A 19,188-nucleotide genomic window follows, 5' to 3' on the forward strand; every position below is an offset into this window, starting at 1 on the left:
TGAATATAAAGAGTCAAGAGGCAAGAGGCTGGGCAGCGGCGAGGAAAGATATATTACCTCATGGGCGAAGAAAGCGGCGAAACGAGTGTAGGTAGGCTGGAAGAGAAATGAAATGAAAATGTAGTAATAATTAACAATGAATTGTTAGTTAGTCCCAGTTGGGCAGCCAAAATGCTGTGACTTAATTTATGGCAGTCCGAGGCACGCGACTTTGCGTCTCTGCCTCTGGTAATTATGCGGAGTTGTCTGCGAGTTTTCTTCTCAGCTTCCAGGGCTCTCCGGGAATTCATTAGCTGGAACTTTTTTGGTGACAGAATTAGCCGTAGTACATAGTCATGAACGTCTCGCAAGACTGGGCGCTGCCACAGAGGAAAGCGAAAGTCCCACCCATTCCACTCCAGCCCCCCCAGTTGCCCGATTGCCCGGTTGGACGCAGCTGACTGACGCTGGGAAGAATTTTGACCACAAATCGTTTGGGTAATTAGAAAAGCAAGGGGCCACAGAGAGTACACAGAGCACGGCGAGCATTGGTGAAAGGGAAATGGGAATAGAAATGGAAGTGGAAGTTGGTATAAAAGGCGAACCCATAAAAATGAGATGTTGCAGTCTCTCAAGCAATCCCTTCAAGCATTAGTCGTATACAGTAGCAGTTGACTAGTCCCGCCAAATATGTTGCTTATCAAAACCCTGGAGTATCTGTTCTACCTGGCTCTGTTTGCCTTTATGTGCAAATATGGCCAGGCGGCCAGCGTTCAGTCCACAGAAGCCTCGCCTATTGACACGGAACCCCTAAGGAAACCACAAAAAACAGATATGCCACTCAATGAGTGTCATACATCGTCTTTCAGCTGGATGTGCCTCAAGATAGAGCTGGTCAAGATCATGGAGAGGCTGGCAGAACAGCAGGAGCTCAGTGTCCTACCCGGCGTCAGTGTGGTCAAGGATGAGAGTGCCACCGAAATGAAGACCTCCGAGCTAATGGCGGGTAAGCAGCTCTTGCTCACATCTTTATGGAGCAAAGGACTCTTCAAATACTGTCTACTCTTGCAGAGGTGGCACGCAGCTATCCAAGCGATCCCAATACTCGCCTGAATGGTTATATAGTGGCCAAAATGGAGAATCTCCTCAAGACGCGCTTCCTGCGCTTCCGCTTGCTGGACGACAAGGCCCTGGTGGAGGGACGTAAGCACAAGTTTGGCAAGAAGGGCGGCCTGGAGGCTCTAGTGGCAGCCGGTGTCATGATGAAGGGCATGCTCATGGCCATGGGCCTGGGCGCTATAGCCCTAATGGCGGGCAAGGCTCTAATGGCCGCTCTCATGGCCCTGACGCTGTCTGGCGTGCTGGGCCTTAAAAGCTTGGCCGGCGGTGGCAAGTCCACCACCTACGAGATAGTGGCTAAGCCCATTTACACCTCAAGCCACTCCCACTCGGTTACCCACGAGGATGGACACGGTGGACACACGCCCCACTTCGCAGCTGGCGGCGGTGGCGGTGGCACTGCCAGTGGTTTTGGTTACGGTGGCTATGCCAGATCTATGAATTTGGTGCAGCCAACCGCCAGTCAGTTACACAAGTTGTAGACGAAAATGAAGCACCATTACGGGTATTCCTACATTTAAGCTATTTATTTATTTATTTTACTTTAAGCATGACAGGAAATACAGGCAAATATTATGAAAAACTCAAGCGCTATAAATCAATGGGTTACACTTGTTACACTTGTTTGCTGTGCAGAATTCTTTTAGCTAGATATTTATATTGGTTCTTCAATATTGGCCTCAAAATGTTCTTGACCACCGAACAACTGTGCTGCTATTTCATTCTCCTGATGTCTGTCACTGCTACTGCTGGACGCAAAAACCTCATATGTAATTTACATCTGAATCATTCAAAAACTATTAGCTTTCTTATATTTTATATTTATACACAGATTGCGATGAATTGGGTGTTTGTCAGAAAAATTGTTTTGTGTTAATTAACAATGCAAAAACGTGTCCTGGCGATACGAAGTGCTGCCTAAGTGGAATCGTCCCAGATACTTATGTGCCTTGAAATTTAATCACAAGATAAATGAATGCCAATGAGAATTGTATGAAAACATTTAACAGAGTTTAGTATTGAATATTAAACTTGCAAATAAATTTTGCACAAAATGTGTAACATCTATAATTATGCTAATAAAAAGCATATGCAATGGGTATATTTATTTAAGTTATTTATATACCAGTACTATAAATTATAAAAAGTATAATAAGTATAATATAATAATAATTTATAATTATAATAAGTATAGTGTGGTAATTAATCTACTGTACTACTAAAAACTAAGAAAATGTTATATTTATTTATATGTATATATATTTTTGATTTGTATAATGAAATATCTTTTTAATATTATGAACTTTACAACGGAAATTTGAGCCACATCACAAGTCGAGTGATGTCAAGCTCAGTAAACTTGTGTATACATAAAATCAACGTCAATTAGCAAGTCCTAGGAGAATGAACTATCTGGCCGTATATGAAAACTTTTTAATACCCTCACCTAAGCTCTCTTTGCAGAACAAAGTTCTCGCTTTTAAACAAGAACTTGCAAAAAGTTTGTTGCCAACAAAACTTTAAAAAGGTATTTAAACTTCAGAGCGAAAAACCCAAGCTGGCTCTGATACTCGTATTAATTAGCAAAATAATTAAAAATGAATTTTACCACTAGCCTACTTTTCAATTTGACCCAATTTTTAAATATAAGACAGGAAATTTTTCACAAGAATTTTGTCCATTTCGTCTAACCATGAAGTCAAATTTCGTTGGTATGTAGCTGGTATATTTCTTTCCGATACATTTTTACTTACTGACACTTTCTACAGCTGCAACTGTTAGCCTTCTGCTATCGATATCATTGATTAGAAACTGCCACGCGGAGGGTACGCCTTCTCTGTCTGTACTGACATAGTTTGGTCCTGAGGACCAAATCGGAGCGAAATTCAATGGACTATTGGCTGAGAATTTGAGCAATGAAAGGAAAAGGATCTGGAATGAGCAAAATCCGAAGAAGACCGACAATAGAAACATACCTAAAAGATGGCGAGGTAAATGTCAGACAACAACATCTACATCAACACCTACAACAACAATTTGATAACTAGAAATTAAACACAAAAACTGATTTATATATTTACTCGCTTATCTGTACTTACCAGCCTTACGAAACATTACAAGCCCATTACTTTTGTATCAAATAAAATAAGGCAAATTTATTTAGTTTGTTTTATTTGTAACATTTTATTTAATTTAATTTTTTTGCATCATTCAGCTTCTATCAAATATGACAGCCTCTATTTCGGTTTCATTCTAGACTTTTCCCTTTCAACAATTTTATGGCCCTGTGGATGTTGTAGCTGGCGGTGCTTCTGAAGTAGTTGTTGTTGTTTTTCTAAACTTGCCCCGCCATTTTGTGGGCTCTGTGGAAATTGTAGTTGGTGGTGCTTCTGAAGTAGTTGTTGTTGTGGTTGTTGTTTTTCTAAACTTGCCCCGCCATTTGGTTGGTAGAGGGCGGTTCCCGATGTTATTTGAACTTAGGTCCTTCCAGATCTTTCTCAGATTCAATCCTGAGTCCTTGAGGAGAGTCTCAGCCAGAATTTCATTGAATTTCGCTCCGACTTGGTCCTCAGGGTTGGCCATGCGCAAACTTGGGGCATAGTTCTGCATGAATGAAATTGGATATGGGATATAAACCGGCATCGGATAGTACAGCGGTGCACGGGACAGTTGCGTTGCGTCGAAGTTCGGGCCAGGTGCTAATTGGGGAGAGCTGTTCCACATTTCAGGCATTGACAAGAGTTGGGCCTGCAGATACGACTGAGGGCCATTGAGAGCGTTGAGGCTGAGTCCAGGCTTCGTCTTGTCAGGCGCTTGTGTTGGCTGGGTTGGTTTCACTGTCACTTCCGACTCAGCATCGCTAGTTGTTCCTGCCTCCGTTGTTTCGTATTCGATTGCCTCCGATACCACTGGCTTTGTTATGGGGCTCGTCAGCACTATCAGAGGAGGTTCCCCATCCTCAGCTCCAGCTGTCAGGACTGCCAGGGGAGGCGTACCCTCCGCGTGGCCGTTTCTTATCAATGATACCCATAGCAGAAGGCTAACAGTTGCAGCTGTAGAGAGTGTCAATAAGGATACAGTTTTCGAGGAAAAGTGTTCCAGCTACATACCTCCGCAATGTGACTTCATGGTGACACGAAATGGACTAAAGTTCTGTTGAGAAACTTCAGTTTTTATATGCGAATATTCGATCAAATTAGAAAGTGGACCACATTTGAATGCTTCTGCTAATTAATAATAAATTAATTTTTAATTAAAGTTCTCCAGTTACACATCGACGTGGCATACTTTTAGGCATCTTCAGAAATCTCTCACTCTCTCTCCCGCTGTCTTTCGATGCGTGTGTGTGTGTGTGTGTGAGTTACCGGTATGGTATAGTTATGCTCACCCAACATCACCATCACCATCACCCCAAGTTGGCCGCATCTTGTCTGCACATTCAGTCTGGCACCTCGATTCAGTTGGTCTTAAACGTTTGCCGGTCTTCCACGTTCATCGCGTCGCAACGTTACGGCTCAGAGCGGGAGCCCACAGCAGCTATAAAAAAAGTGAAAGACACCGATGCTACAAGACGAATTCTGCATATCAAATGTCCGAAATTTTGGTGTTAAGAAAAAGCAGATAGCGAAAGTAACTAGCCGACAATAACAACAAATTGTCTTGCTAATTAGCCGCCGTCACGCAACAGCAACAGCAACGACAAGAATTATGAGTCGATGAGGCTGGAGTGAATGTGATTTCTGTCAGTGTTTCCGTGAGTGTAACTGTGATTGTGAGTGCGTGCGAGAGGCTGCTAATTGCTGGTGGAACATCTTTAGCAAAAACAAAGACAAAAATCAGTAAGTAAAAACCCGAAAGTCAAACATTCCGACTTAAATCGAAATTGATTGCTCGTGAAATGCAAATATTTGACCCAGTTTTGAGTGCGCCCCACTGCCGCACAGACAAACAAAAGCCAACAACAGCTGGCAAGCCAAGCCAAGCCGGTTTTGGCAGCCACTGCAAGGCTGTACTCTGATGCACTGTGCTGCACTGCCGGGATGGCTTATCAACCAAAAAATCAACAAAAACCCGTTTCTTACCTTCCTGCATGTGAGGAGAGTGGAAATTGCTGTAAAAGTGAAATTTCTTGTGGTCTGAGGCTTAATAAAGTTCTTAAATACCCAAACGCCGCCGCCGCCGCCGCCGCCTGTACCGCCTACCCGACTCACTTGAGTTATTAGCGCATGCCAGATGAGAATCACAACGCGCTCTAATACCCAACAAGTAGCAGCACAGGAGGTCCATATACTCGTACCCGTACTCGTGCTCGTATATTAGAATGCCAATTAGGGTTTGGATGGCGTGCCAAGTGGCTGTAGATTCTTCAAACAAAATATTTATAATGTTCTACCAATTGGGCCTGGCAGAAGGCGAGCACCGAAGAAAGTACGCAAATTGTTTGAACCTAAGTCGTAACTTAAAGCCCAGCACAAAAAATGCTGAATAATCGCAGTAAAGTGACGTGAAAGCCTTTTAGCACACATTTAAAGCAATAAAGCCGCATCCACGTACGCCATAAATGTCGATGCGGTGACAGACATGTTTAATGCAAAAGCTGTTGCCTCTTATATTCCGTTTTATTGTCGCTTTGTGGCATATCAAATATGCGCAATAATTACACTTAATTCGTTGCACTACCTTTTGCCCATGGATAAACATTAAAAAATCATGATAAATCCGATCTATTTGGACTTAATAAGCCATTAGTAAGTCGAGTTGGTTAACCGCAACGAAAGTGAATTTGTTTTTTGTGCCATGCCACACCATGCCTATAGATTTCTCTTACCGCAAATAAAACGCCACAAAAGAAATGTGAGACAAGCAGACAGACCTAGAGCAAAAGTTTAAAAAACTTTTTCAAAATATTTGCACGCTATTCCCGAACAGAGTCTGAGCTACAGAGGCACGCATAAAGTGAAATTAGTAATCTATTAGATACATTCACCGGGGCGGGCGTTCGACTGAAACTGAATCCGAAAATTAAGCTGCAACCGAAACCGAAAGCGGCCTCGACTGGCTCTCTCAGCCATTGATGCGATTCCCTTGCGGGGCATGCATACTGTTTCAACTTTAACTTTACATAACTTCTTGTTCAACATTGCTCTTAAATGCCTTCCCACTTGATGGCAGCAGCTCTGTGATGTGTCTGGGATGCGCGTACGCGTATGTGTATCTGCACGAGAAATTGTCACATAAAAATGCAATAAAATCTCACGCAAATGCTGTCACTGACAGCTACAGCCCCAGTCCCAGCAGCAGCAGCAGCAGCAGCAATGGCAGCAATGACAGTGTACAGGGAAAGCTTGTTACCTTCTTCCGAACGTAATCTGGCTGGCAACGGCTGGCGGAAGGTTGGCCATTTTCAAGTGTCATTAAGATGAATGTAATTGAATCATTATTAAAAGAGCAGAAAGTATGCGAGTGAAAGGGCCAGGGCCGTTGTCAACGTTGTCAGAACGAGCGGCGAGTTAAACAAATTAAGTAAATCCCACAACTTACATAAGTTCCACAAAAAAAAACCATCAAGAGGAAAAGTTCTATGGTTTCTATGCCGCTAACCCTTCAATTCAGTCGCCTAACGGTCAGGCTTGGGTCGGGTCTTCGACTCGGCTTGAACTCAAAGAGAGTACTTACATCATAGTTAAGGTTGGAGCAGTTTCTGCCTGAGGCGTCGTTGGGCGAGTTCTTCTGCTGTTGCTGGTGATGGTCCCTCCCGAAACTTGATTTAGCAGCCCATTATTTTTATAGCAATTGTGTACTCGTACTCCGTATACAGTAGTTTTTTTTTATGGGTATTTCTGTGGCATGACATAAGTCAACATGGCACTTTAATAGAATGCCTTTAATATGAAAAGCCATAACACAACGCGTCTCGTTACATGAAACATATTGCTGGCCGTTTGTTTATATTACGCATACGTCCTGTGCCACGGAGAGCCACTAAGTCGAGGCTCGTTAAAAGTAATAATCACAAGTCATGTAGCTGCAGCTGTGCGCGCTATTCAGTACAATTGATTGCATTAAACACATGATTAGCATTGGCCATATATATATATATATATCAAGTAGTCTGGAGAGGCACTTATGTCTAGGCTACTTATTCTCTACTAATTCCAATAAGCTCAAAATAAAATTCCATTAGGTCAATGGAGGTCAGTCAGTCAGTCAGTTCCCTGACTGCTGTCGATAGAAGTCTCCCAAAAATCTGGCATACTAACCCAAATTGGTCAGCTCTTCGGATTGATATCTTGGTTATTTTTATCTTTTGTTGCGAATGGTTATTGAATTGGGGGGGGCCCCCTCAGTGCGGAAGGTAATGGAATTTTTATTCGACAACTTGATTGCTTTTTATTGTCACCAATTCCGTTCTCTATTTGTGTGCTCGTAGACACTTCATTTCCCATATAAATACAAAGTTTGAAAATTCTCTGCCTCTCGGCCAAAAATATTCACAGACCACAGCCGGACGATTGCTGACCCAGTTTGAATACCGAATTTGGAGATCCATACAGGTGGATACCTGTGAATACAGGTGGGTAAACATACACACGCATTAGCCTAATAAATACATAATAAAATTCACTTTGTATTCTGTCCTGATAGCCCGAAAAATCTCGTTTGTGGTGGATCCCAAATGGCCGTGAAAAGCGCAGCCAGCCGCTGTGCAGAATCACCGTCCAACGAGCAGACAAACTGCACTTGAAACAATCCAAGTTAACTGGAAAGCGCAGCCAAACAACTTTCAGCGGTCAATGCAACAACGGCAGCAGCAGCAGCAGCAAACAACAAACTACAGTTAGGGTTTTGAGCCGCGGAAGAATCTTGTGGCAATATTGCAACGGCAACGTGTGAATGCAGAGGAAGATCAGCGGATGGCAACTGCAATGCGAAGAGTTAACGACGTCAACAGAGCCGCCAACTGAACGAAGCCCAGAGATAGATAGAGGAAGAGAGAGACACAGAGAAAGAGAGAGAGAGCAAAGCCAAAAGAGCGACCAGTTTGCCCGGGCTGGCCATGATCTTGGCTTACAGCACGAGCGCTTCCCACCTCAGTTGTCGGCCAGACGCGCACGCATGCGCACGCGAAAACCAGCTAACCGGGCATAAGCTGCATAAAGTATCTGCGAGATACAACGAAACGATTCACGCGTTCACCGTTAGGCCGTAGGTGTGTCGCAGGCCTTGATGAAGTAATTGCAGGCAGTTGCTAGCCTACCACAATTCACAGCTCTTTTTCTGGCCAAGAGACGGTTAAAGCAAATAGAAACCGCGACGCTAAATGTGGCAGCGAAACTCCAAACAAACAAACCAGTCCAAAGTAAATACGTGAAGAAAGTACAATCAAAAAAACAAGACAAAACAACGCCAGCCACGCACTGTCCGAAAGAATTTACCAGTGGAGGAGAGAAGCGGAGCAGGAGGAGGAAATCAATGAAATTGTGTTTGCGGGCTAATCTGGTTTTACTCGGAACAGTTTGCTCACTGCTCACAAATTGATTTGTCAAGTGGCTAACGATTTCGCCAATAAAGTCTTCTGCCCAGCCATTGTGTCCGGCCCAGACAACGGGCGTTCCTAAGCAGCGTTCAAAGTTCCCAAACACGTAGACGGACAGTCAGTCAAGCGGATCCAAATAAATAAACAGCTTCGGACAGGCAAATTGCAGAGCGGGGCATATTGATTGCCTTGCCGTTTCTTTGCGCAATTGCAGGTTAAAGGTGTAAACAGCCAGCACCGCCATCACCGACAGTTGTTTCAAGGAAGTGCTAATCGGAGAAGGTGAAACTGAAATTGAAATTGAAAATGCACAGTCCGGCGGCACACAAGCTCGTACAGAGCGTACAGATGCTCCATAATTGGACGTCAAGTGAGAGTCAGCAGCAGCGCACATCCTCAAAGCGGTCCAGTAGAAATCGCACCTGCAGTCGAAATCGTAGTCGGAATCGAAAACAGAGTCAGAGCCACCCAGGTAGCAGCATGGTCAAATCAAACACATGGCTTCTGCTCTTGGCCATGCTCTGTCTAATCAACTTTGTCGCCAAAGCGGATGAGACTGCACTGAACGGACGCATTGGCCGCCATCTATCCACAACACCTTTGACAGCGACAGAGTCAGCGACAGACACAGCGACAGAGTTAGCGACAGACACTACGACAGAGTTAGCGACAGAGCAGCCAACAGAGTCCGCTACGGAACTGGCTCAGGAAGAGTGGCAGCCTGTGGTGGATGCCACACCGATGCCGGTCAGGAAGCGGATGAGTGAAGGAGCCGGGAGCAGTGATTCCGTGCTGCTGCGTTTGGCCCGTCGCTTTACCAGCGGCAACGAGCTCTGGGATGGCCTCATTCGCGACTGCTATCTCCGGCCAGACATCTCGTGTTTTCAAAAGAACGTTTTCAGCTATCTAAACGACGCCCTCGATGTGCAGGATGTGAATGTGACACAGCGCCTCAAGTTCTTTAAGAATCAGGTGCAGTACGAGGCGGATAAGGAGCAGCAGCAGCACAATGCAAACGAGATTCCCAATAGGGCGCGTGCCGGTAAGTGTTTTTCCCCATTCCTCGGCCATTTATCAAGAATTCGAACCACAAAGTCTTATGTAAGAGGCGCTCAAACCCTTCGGCGCGCCTTGCCTCATAACTGAATGCCAGCTCGCATGCCAGTCGCTTGTTCGATCAGTTTTCACATTTGATTCTTGTCTTCTTCGTGTTTTTGTTGTTGTTATTTACCTCTACCTGGGCACGTTCACCGCCAACTGAAAGAAAACTTTCACTTGATGGGTTTTGATTTGATTTTTTATGTATCTTTACTGCGAGACCTCGAAGAGAGTAGTAAAACGATCTCTCGCTTCATGTGAGTCACGGCGCTTTGACGCGCTCAATTACTCGCCCTTTTTTTGTGGTAACAGTCAATGGTTTCTTTGGCCAATGATGCCACGGCAAAATACTTAAACTACTGTAACAATTGCCCATTAACAATAATTAAACCGGTCGTCGGGAGTTATGCAAGCGCTAAACATTGTTTAGAATTAGCAAAGAAACTGAAGCGATTGGTATTTATGCAATCGAGGTTTGGTTCCGTTCTCCACTTTCCATAACCCAAATATGCCAGTCAGTCAACTCACATTTCACCTCATGAATCTCTCTCTCTGTCACTCGCCCATAGCCAACCCGGCGGAAACCCCCATCGAGGAAGTGACAACTGCGCTGTATGGCAAGAGTATAAAATTTGCAATGACCCACGATCTGGAAGTGGATTTACCAGAAGTAATGTTCAATGGCGCCACGTTTCGCATCTCGCCGCGTTCGATCGAAGGCAATGGAATCATTGCCAAGCTGGAGCTAATACCCAAACAGGTGGTCCAAGCCCGGCTGGCTGGCATGATAATCAAGAAGAAAATACGTAAGTAATATTCGTTTGTGTTTGGTCTGGCCTGTGACTGCTGTTGCTGCTGCTGTTGCTGCTGCTGTTGCTGCTGCTGCTGCAGATGAGAAGCGCTTTCACTCTCTCGAGTGCGAAATACTGCAGCCAATGCAACCGGCAGACGAAAAATGCTCAAAAAAAAGTCTGATTTCATTTCTACTTTCGTTCATTTCTCTGGTAGAAAAATTTCTACGCAGCAAAATTGTGCTATCATTTCTGGCCTTGCTGCTTATCATCAAGATCATCAAGATCAAGTTATTCTGGTTGCTTCCGATCGTCATTGGCGTTGGTGCGGCCAAGAAGCTGCTCCTGAAGTTCCTGCTCTTCCTGTTCCCAGCATTGTCGCACCTCTTTAAGCTGTGCTCGCACTACCAGCAATCGTATCATGCGCCCCTTAAGTACCACCATCATCATCACCTAATCGATCACCATCACACGGCAAGTATAAAAGATACAAATAATATTTCTTCTAGCATCTCTAACTGGTTTTTGGGGTCAGATCAACACAAAAATGGAAGCGAGCGGTGCATGAAAGGGAAATTTTCATTAAACAGCTTAAGTCTAAGCATATTTTGTCTATCTGCCTGCCGGTCGGAAGTGTCGTCTAGGTTGTTGGTGTGCTCCATCCACTCCACGGAAATTCAATTAAAAAAGTACAAGTACTACAAGTACCTACAAGTCTCAGTTGAAAAGTATTTTCAATGAAAGCAGGAGCTAGCACGTGCTCAATGTGAACTCAGACGCTGACACAGACAGCTCTCAGCTTGACATATCGTCAAACGAAATCCCCCGTCTTTGGTAAATGTTCTCGTTGGCGAGGATTATAGCTGGGCTCCCACCTGCATCTCCCAGCCACACTTGTCAGCCGGAAAGGAGTGCACAAGCGTAGATACTCGTACTCGTACTCGTATTTATGAGATATTTATATTCGCGCTTGAAAGTTCAGCGTGGGCAAATGCCATTGATGCTAAACCAGGGCCTGGCAAAGGCGCCGATGCTTAAGCGCTTGGGGATAATCCGGGTTCCCGTGTTTGCTTATAAAATTCTATCGAAGCCAGCTTGCGACATCTTCGACTGAGTAAGGTTTTATTCAATAATAAAAGTATTTATTTTCCATTTAAAATCCTTAATGGCTGTCACGTAGTCAGTGGCAATTGATTTTTTTTTGCCGACTATTAAATGATTTAAAAGAATGTTGTTAATGGAGAAAACTTGTAGCCAAGGGGAAGACATGTTCAATCAAATATGTACATTTTTTCAAGCGTTGATTGTGGAAAGTTACGCGAAAAGAATCACCCATCAGCCATAAATAAAGAGAGCTCTGGAACACGGGTAAGCTGGCAGCGCAGACTTGTTTATGGCTTTCCATACTCGCCACTCCCATATGCGATTCATATCGTGAATAGCACACAGATAATGTGCGCTTTTGTCCAGCCCTAGCCAGGCAGCGTAAATCAAATTACTTGGCCCAAAAGACTTCCCCAGACACAACGACACTCATAGGACTCGACACCCACTCGACGACACTAAGGGCGCAGAAATTCATCTGTTTGTGATGTGGCAAATGTTCGTTTGTCACCTCTTCTACCAGGAAATCCCGCTCAAAGGCGATGTGATAGAACGACGAGAAATATGAGCCAAATAAAAGGAACAAATAATAAGCAGAATATGAATCAAAAGCTGGAACTACGAACTGCCAGAAATGGCAATGACACGACACGGTCGCGTATTTGTATCTCGGCATTTCATTGATTATTTACGGCTATTTGGCAGTCATTGAACTGGGACTAAGGGAGAGATACCAATGGGAAACATAATGCGTATTATTCGGGTACCAGTAGCCAGCCTCAGTATTTTGGCTATAAATAGCTAAAAAATGCCGAGATGAGAGCACTCCACTCCCTGAAGAAGCCCTACAAAGCACACACACAACAACAACAAAAAAGAAATGAACAAAAAACAAGAAAAAACTTCTGGTGGCTCGAGTTTATTAAATGTCAAGCAGAAACCTTACAGCTTCGACTGCTCCATTACATTTTTCAATTTAAGCTTATCATTTGCTTTTTTTTTTGTGTACCTTCCCCTTCCCGTCCTGCCCATATTTAGGTGGTTCCACCATGGCACAGTGGCGAACATCAGTCGGTGCCCGACATCATCTACACGCACCCACCGAAGGGTCATCCATCTGCGTATCTCCATGGTGCGCCCGTGCACGAGAGCCATGGACCAGGAGGATTCGAGCACTTTGAGGGCGCTTGGGAGAACAGCGGCCCGGGACTGGGGTCTGAGTAAGTTTTTGCATGGCTCTCTGGCACCAAGCACTCTATATACATATATATCTGTCTTTATCTTCATGTTTATGTTTATCTGTATCTGTGTCTCTGTCTCTGTCTTGTCTCTAAACACACATCTCTCACTCTCACAACAACGAAAAATCTTCATCACAATAGCTACATAGGCGATATAAATCGCGCTGCACAAATACAGGATAATCCGAATTATTTTAAGCCAAATACGGCAAATGATGCTGGGGTACTGCATGCTTGGGGCCTGGGCACTACACAGACGCAGCCTAAACAGCCGCAGAACCATCCACAGCAGCAGCAGCAGCAGCAACAGCAGCAACAACGTTGGCCTGCCACACAACAACAAAGACCACCGACAGCCCAACAACAGAAGCAACACATACAGCACCAGCAGCAGCAGCAACAGCAAAAATTTCAACAACAATTAAACGCTCAGAAAGTACTTGCCTCTAGTCACAGTTTAAATCCATTTCAAAGTCAGGATAAACAAAGGTATATACTCGTAGAGGGCACATCCTAAGAAATCTGTACACACCCCCTACATATAGTACACGCACAACCATAAATAAGATCGTAATACACTCTACTAACATCCAGCACAGCAGGGACCTGGGACCAAGCACCTCCTAAATTATCCACACTCCTGAGGCACACAATTTTTCATTTCTTTATATATACAAAAAAAAACAAAACAAAAATATTTATACGCAATCTGGGTCTGGGGCTTTAAATCGTTGAACAAACCATTGCAATCAAAATGCTCACCCATGTCACATATGCCACACACCCATATCGATATGTGACTCCTTGAATCGTGTTTTTTCCAAGTGAACTTGTCCTCGTGCTCTCGGCAGGAGGAATACACATGAAAATGTAATTAAAATTTTTGTAATGAAAGCCAAACAACACAAGGGCCGAGAGCAATCAACTTAGTTGTAATTATTACCAATTACAAAGACAGCAGCAGGCAAAAAACAAAACGAATAAAGGGAAATTGGAGTCACTCTAATGAAACTATTGTGCAGAGACCCTGCTGTTTAAATTCCAAACGTAATACTCCCACTTTGCATGTTACAGCTCAAGGCCGGCATACACCCAGCCGCATCCGGTGTACGTTCCAGGACAACACCAGCCACAGCTGGGACCCGGACTAGGACAAGTACCAGGCCCCGGAGCAGGTCTGACGGCTGCCGCACAGATTGCCGCACAATACGAGCCGGCACGCAACAATCAGCAGCAGCAACAGCAGCAACAGCAGCAACAGCACCACCAACATTTGCAGGAGCCACAACTTTCGGTGCGTATCACATTACAATACCAATTATGTATGTACAAACGGAATCTACGAATGTGCATTTGTAATTTGAATTCAACAGAAAAAAAAACCACTGAAATCAGATAACCCACACATAAAACAAAGCCTTTGGGTTAAGCGTGGGTGTTTTGTGAGGCTCTCATTTAAGAGAAAATCGTGAATTTAGGGCACACAATTCATTCGCTCCAACAGCAGCATCCAGCTTATAAAATTATAATTTAATTTAAAGCGAGCAGACTAATTTAAGCTCAGAGACAACTCAATTAGAATAAAATTGAGTTTGTATTCTAATCCGACACCGACATCGATTGCAAAAGCAAATGTTTGTTATACACATTTTTCTCTTCCGAAACAAGCAAGCAAAACAATTTATTTTCCATGCTGTCTGAGCCTGGGGAACTTTCCATCCCAGTTCATTTGGCCAATTTCCTGTGTGGGTCACTAGACTCCACCCCCTGCCAGGCGTCATTAGTGGCACAGTGCCAACTCCTATTTGTACAGCTTGACGGGCGTGCTGCAGCAGCACATTCAATTAAGCCCTGCTGCAGTTTCACTTGTTGTCAGTCCAAACAAATGTCTAGACTACTCTTGTGGCAGCTTCATTTATTGACACTTTCCTCAGAGTTGCAAATAGTCTTTCTTGTGTCTTCTTGCAAGCGACCCTTTCCCAGATGCAATTTGTGACCGCTTGGGAGTTGTTATTTTTTTTTAACGACACCATGCAAATTGCAGGGCTGTGCAAGGTGCATATGGCTTAGCTTAGCCGGTTGACGGCCGTTTTCACTTTCAAGTGTCCAGGCCAGGCCAGGCCAGGCCGTCATGTGGGCTGTGTCTTCAGACATGTGGTTTGTCAACTAAACCCATAATTAAATTGCACTTTGCCATTGCAAAGCCATGCAGGCAGCTCTGGCAGCACTGCAGTGGCCGTGGCAGGGAAATCTGCAATGAAAAGCTTGCGAAATGCCCCGCTGTTCACCTTAATTAAATGAGCACAGCACACACATATTGCCCAAGCACGAAATATGATGGGAGCTTGGGACGGGAAAGTGTGCCGGCGGCCGTAAGCCACTCTAAGAGAGCTGTCCGCAGCAGACCTGATGTCCGTTTAAACGGCTGAACTAGCCGCATGGAAACCCTTTGCTTTATGACCGACAAAGCCTCAACTCAACATTTTGTTCTCCGTCTCTTCCCGGAACACAGCCCGAACTTGCCGCCCAGCTGAAGGAGGCCATACGCATTCAGGCCGAGCAGCGTCTGATCCAGCAGCAGCAGAAGATACTCGAGCACCAGCCATTTGTGCAGGACGGACAGGTTTGGCCACTGAAACCCCCACTCGCCCCCCACACAAATCACCTTTCATTGTTAATAATTTGCGCTTTTTTTTGTTCTCCGTAGCCTCTGTATCCGCTCAACTATGATCCGTTTTACAGTCCCATACTGCTGAAAATCGATAAAATCGTGGAGCAACTGGGCGTGAAAAATGACCTGTGCAAGGAGCGCATTGTGTGCGACATGTACAAGGATCCGGCCAGCTACAGTCCGCACAGCAATTTCGTGTCCGCGGAGCTAAGTCGGTAAGTCTCATGATAACCCATAATATGCCCCCATAATATGGGCCAATGTAGTAAAGTTTTTGTGCTCTAATTGTTGCCTGAACATTTAGGCGGGCATCGCAAATTGTAATGTCAGGCAGTCAAAAGGTGCCATGCCAGAGATCGTTTAGTTCAATGCGTTTTCACTGCAGTAAAGAAAACTCCCTACACCGGGTCCAACCCCCACTTCATCACTTTTCAATTAATAGGCAAGAGCGTGAAAAGAAAGCGTGTCTCGGAGCTGCAAGCTCCGAGCGCCAAGCTCGCTTTCTGAGTGCAGTTTGTCACATGGCAAGTTCGTCGCTGTCTTGTCGTCGTCTTCTAATTGAAGTGCACATTGCACATGGCCAGCCAAGCGGAACTGCCTGCCACATGGCTTAAGCGGCAACAAAGAGCGTGGCGTGCCATCAGGGCGTTCCGCCCACATGCCTGGGCAATAGGTCGGTCACTACCAAGTCGCTCGAGCATGTTACGGGCTAAATAAATTCGTACTGTTTGCAGGTTTCCTTATCGCTCCTCACGCTGACTGAATGAGTGCCAAAATGTTTTTCATCAGCTCGCATGGCGCCCCTAGATAAGCATTTTGACGAAATTGTGACTGACAGCGGCGGCATTGTTGCGGCCTGCCTGCTCCCTAGAGATGTGATTTGGGTATTGGATGATTTATGAGTCTGTGTGTCCATGGCAAGTCATTAATTGAGTGCCATGCCCCAAGTGTGCTTAATTGCCTTATCACGGCTCGACAACAGACAATGGCAACAGCAACAGCAACTGCCTTGGGCTCAGGTTTTTAGCCAGCCATTCTAGTTGAAAATTAATTAAAATAAATTGACTTGACTTGATAAAAGGCAACTCTAGTTTAAACTGTCCTGGGCCTTTGGCGTTGTCAGGTCTCCAGTCTCCAGTATCCAGTCTCAATGAAGCAATCATAATTAATTGAAAATGTCCAGTGATATATCTGGCACTTCAATTCGAATGGGAGTTTGATTGAACTTTTAGAATAATTACCCCACACACAGACTTGCCGAAGGCAAGTGCTGTATAATTTATCTGACTGTATTTCTTTCTCATATTATTGAAATTTATGCTGCTAACAAGAAAAACTAATGAAAAACTAATTAAAAATTTGCTTCGGGTGGAAAAGGTTGGGGAAAAAGTTTCCGCACAGTGAAAGGCTTGCAAAAATCTCTTCATGTGAATATGAAATGTAATTTTAACGAACATTCGCCAGGGCGGCAGAGGCGACAAAAAATAGTTACATTAAAAGTCTGACAGCATATTCATCCCGCATCAGGTCACGTCGTCCGCTTTCGCTTTCAACTACGAGCAGTCCTTGAATGGGAAATAAGTCTGGCCCTGACTTAGGTGCCCCAAAACCCACTCTGCACGACTCACTAGTCACTAGTCACATGAAATCCATTAGCAGCACCCATGCCACACTGGAACCTACAGAATTAAGTACTGACAGAGCCTACAATTCCCCGTCTGAATAGTTGAGTGGGGGAGTTGATGTAGGAGCTGTAACTGAAGTAGGAGTGGTAACGCTGCTGTCTGACGCACAAAAGACCCCCCGCCCCGTGCCTGTAAGCCCAGAAGAGTGAGTGAGCCAAGGAAGCAATTAAAGCTGCTGCTTTCGCTGAATGGAATGTGTGCCTGTGTGAAAACTTTAGGGCGATGTTCACAAGTGCCAAAGTTAATTAGCTAACTTCCTGGCAGCCAACAAAAAACGTTCGTTCGTAGATCTTGGCCTGCAGCTAGCATTGTCGGTCTGTCTGTCTTTAGGTCTTTCGGGGTGTAGGACTGTAGAACCATCTGCTCAAAGCACAAAAACCAAAAAAAAAAATGAAAAATTAATTAAGCAGGCGAAAAGTTTTTTGGACAAAGAAGTTTATCATTTTTTGTCTGTTGCAGCGATACCAGCGAACTGGAGCCCGTAACGCATGCGAATGAGGCAGTGCGTCGCTTCTATCGGCTCATCCAGGCGGCGCGAGATGGACAGGATCAAAAGGATTGCCAGAGCCTCTATCCACAGTGCACAATGCCCGCAAAATGAGGCCAAGATAGGCGGACCGGAACGGAACGAGTACGAGCAACTTTGAAGTCAAATTTTCCTTGTTAAACCGAACTGTAAATAGGATAGTAACGGTAGCACCTAAGCTTAATTTATTATAATTTGTTAAATTCTTATTTATTTATTTATTTTAGAGTAAGCGTAATGGGGTTGACCCGTGCTTCATTAATATTCATTCTGATTTTGTTGCAGTTAATCAATAAATAATTTATTAGAACTGACTGCGGCTTTTGCGGTTCGTACACTCTTTAAATTCTCACTCACACGCGAGCATATAAATATGAAATTGTCTCGTTAACGTACATATGTATGTTTGTAAAATTCACTAAAAAAAAACCATTCACTAAATACGAAATAATGAAATCAGAATATTTATTAATTGCCGGCCAGACAGACCCGGCTGATAATTCAATTAGTCAATATGAAAAATTGTTATTAGAGAAACCCAAAATGAAAAAATAAATTGAAATTGTGTTAAATGTCATGTAAAATAATATTAATTCTGGAATCACTGCACAGGGTGATGTCTATCGTAATTTTGGTATTTCCAAAGAACTCTGAGTTAATTTAAAATCAAATAAATTTACAGGAAGAAAGCAATACTTAATCCACGCGGATCGACCGATGCCATACCCAGAGAATCATCTTTAATTATTGATATTCGTGTAAAATTCTATCGTAAAAATATACTTCCTATTATTATTAATTTGTATTTTTTTATTTATATATGTATTATGACAAATTATGTGACTACAGATTCCACCCTATGGTAATACAGAATTGTCATATAAATAAATATTTACAAAACTCCAGGCTAAATCATTTGGCAATCAATAACCTTAATCCACGACAATATCAATGATTTTTTGTATATACGAGAAACCATTCCTATCAGCGCACTATGGGCAAAAATTGATTTTTTTGGGATTCATCCTAAATTAAAAATTAGATTAAACTTTTCACGAACATAAATACAAATAAGTTCACTTTTAAATTTTAATACATTTTTAAAATTTTTTGATTTTTTGGTTTTTTAATTGATAATTTTTACAATTTTAAGTGTAAGAACAAAAATTTATTATGCCCCAGTCTATTTTTCCCATAGTGCAGCAACGCGGTGAGCCCACATGCTGAGAAATCACTCACACAGACCAGCAGTTCCAATAATAATATATTTTCTTTGCATAAATCACAGCGTCAGGCAGGACCCAGAAGGAATGACGTCTCGAAATGTTTTCTAATTGTCGAGTCCACATGGTTCCCCCCTCATTTGCATAAATATATTTATTAGACGGCATATTGGAAGAGACGGGGAGACGGCTTTGATGTTTTCAGGGAAATGAT

The 19,188-nt window shown here is 43.7% G+C and overlaps 3 protein-coding genes and 1 long non-coding RNA gene across 6 annotated transcripts; 3 read left to right on the plus strand and 1 right to left on the minus strand.

Moving 5' to 3' along the window:
* Positions 1–542: 542 nt before the first annotated feature.
* On the plus strand, positions 543–1,580 carry LOC111072972. The gene is made up of 2 exons (XM_022365070.2): positions 543–985; positions 1,051–1,580. Exons 1-2 carry the CDS (start codon positions 670–672, stop codon positions 1,578–1,580), a joined length of 846 nt encoding a protein of 281 aa, XP_022220762.2. The 5' UTR covers positions 543–669.
* A 198-nt stretch (positions 1,581–1,778) lies between these two features.
* On the plus strand, positions 1,779–2,189 carry LOC111072998. The gene is made up of 2 exons (XR_002607637.2): positions 1,779–1,868; positions 1,931–2,189. It is a non-coding gene; the product is annotated as an uncharacterized LOC111072998 (long non-coding RNA).
* A 1,154-nt stretch (positions 2,190–3,343) lies between these two features.
* On the minus strand, positions 3,344–6,854 carry LOC111073010. Of its 2 annotated transcripts, none has more exons than XM_041593620.1 (4): positions 6,775–6,854; positions 4,387–4,635; positions 4,209–4,322; positions 3,344–4,151 (listed from the first exon to the last, which is right to left on the minus strand). In XM_041593620.1, the coding sequence occupies exons 2-4, from the start codon at positions 4,394–4,396 to the stop codon at positions 3,376–3,378; spliced, it is 900 nt and encodes a 299-aa protein (XP_041449554.1). In that variant the 5' UTR covers positions 4,397–4,635; positions 6,775–6,854; the 3' UTR covers positions 3,344–3,375. The 2 variants fall into 2 exon arrangements, with proteins under 2 accessions (XP_041449554.1, XP_022220814.1); XM_022365122.2 differs by having other exon boundaries at positions 4,209–4,325.
* Positions 6,855–8,832: 1,978 nt separating this feature from the next.
* LOC111072984 lies at positions 8,833–18,002 on the plus strand. Of its 2 annotated transcripts, XM_022365085.2 has the most exons (9): positions 8,833–9,677; positions 10,303–10,539; positions 10,742–10,998; positions 12,667–12,848; positions 13,011–13,358; positions 13,944–14,163; positions 15,382–15,492; positions 15,577–15,755; positions 17,685–18,002. In XM_022365085.2, the coding sequence occupies exons 1-9, from the start codon at positions 8,942–8,944 to the stop codon at positions 17,824–17,826; spliced, it is 2,412 nt and encodes an 803-aa protein (XP_022220777.2). In that variant the 5' UTR covers positions 8,833–8,941; the 3' UTR covers positions 17,827–18,002. The 2 variants fall into 2 exon arrangements, with proteins under 2 accessions (XP_022220777.2, XP_022220778.2); XM_022365086.2 differs by lacking the exon at positions 13,011–13,358.
* Positions 18,003–19,188: the final 1,186 nt, after the last annotated feature.

Source organism: Drosophila obscura, unplaced genomic scaffold (genome assembly GCF_018151105.1).
Source record: "Drosophila obscura isolate BZ-5 IFL unplaced genomic scaffold, ASM1815110v1 contig_192, whole genome shotgun sequence".
NCBI lineage: Eukaryota > Metazoa > Arthropoda > Insecta > Diptera > Drosophilidae > Drosophila > Drosophila obscura.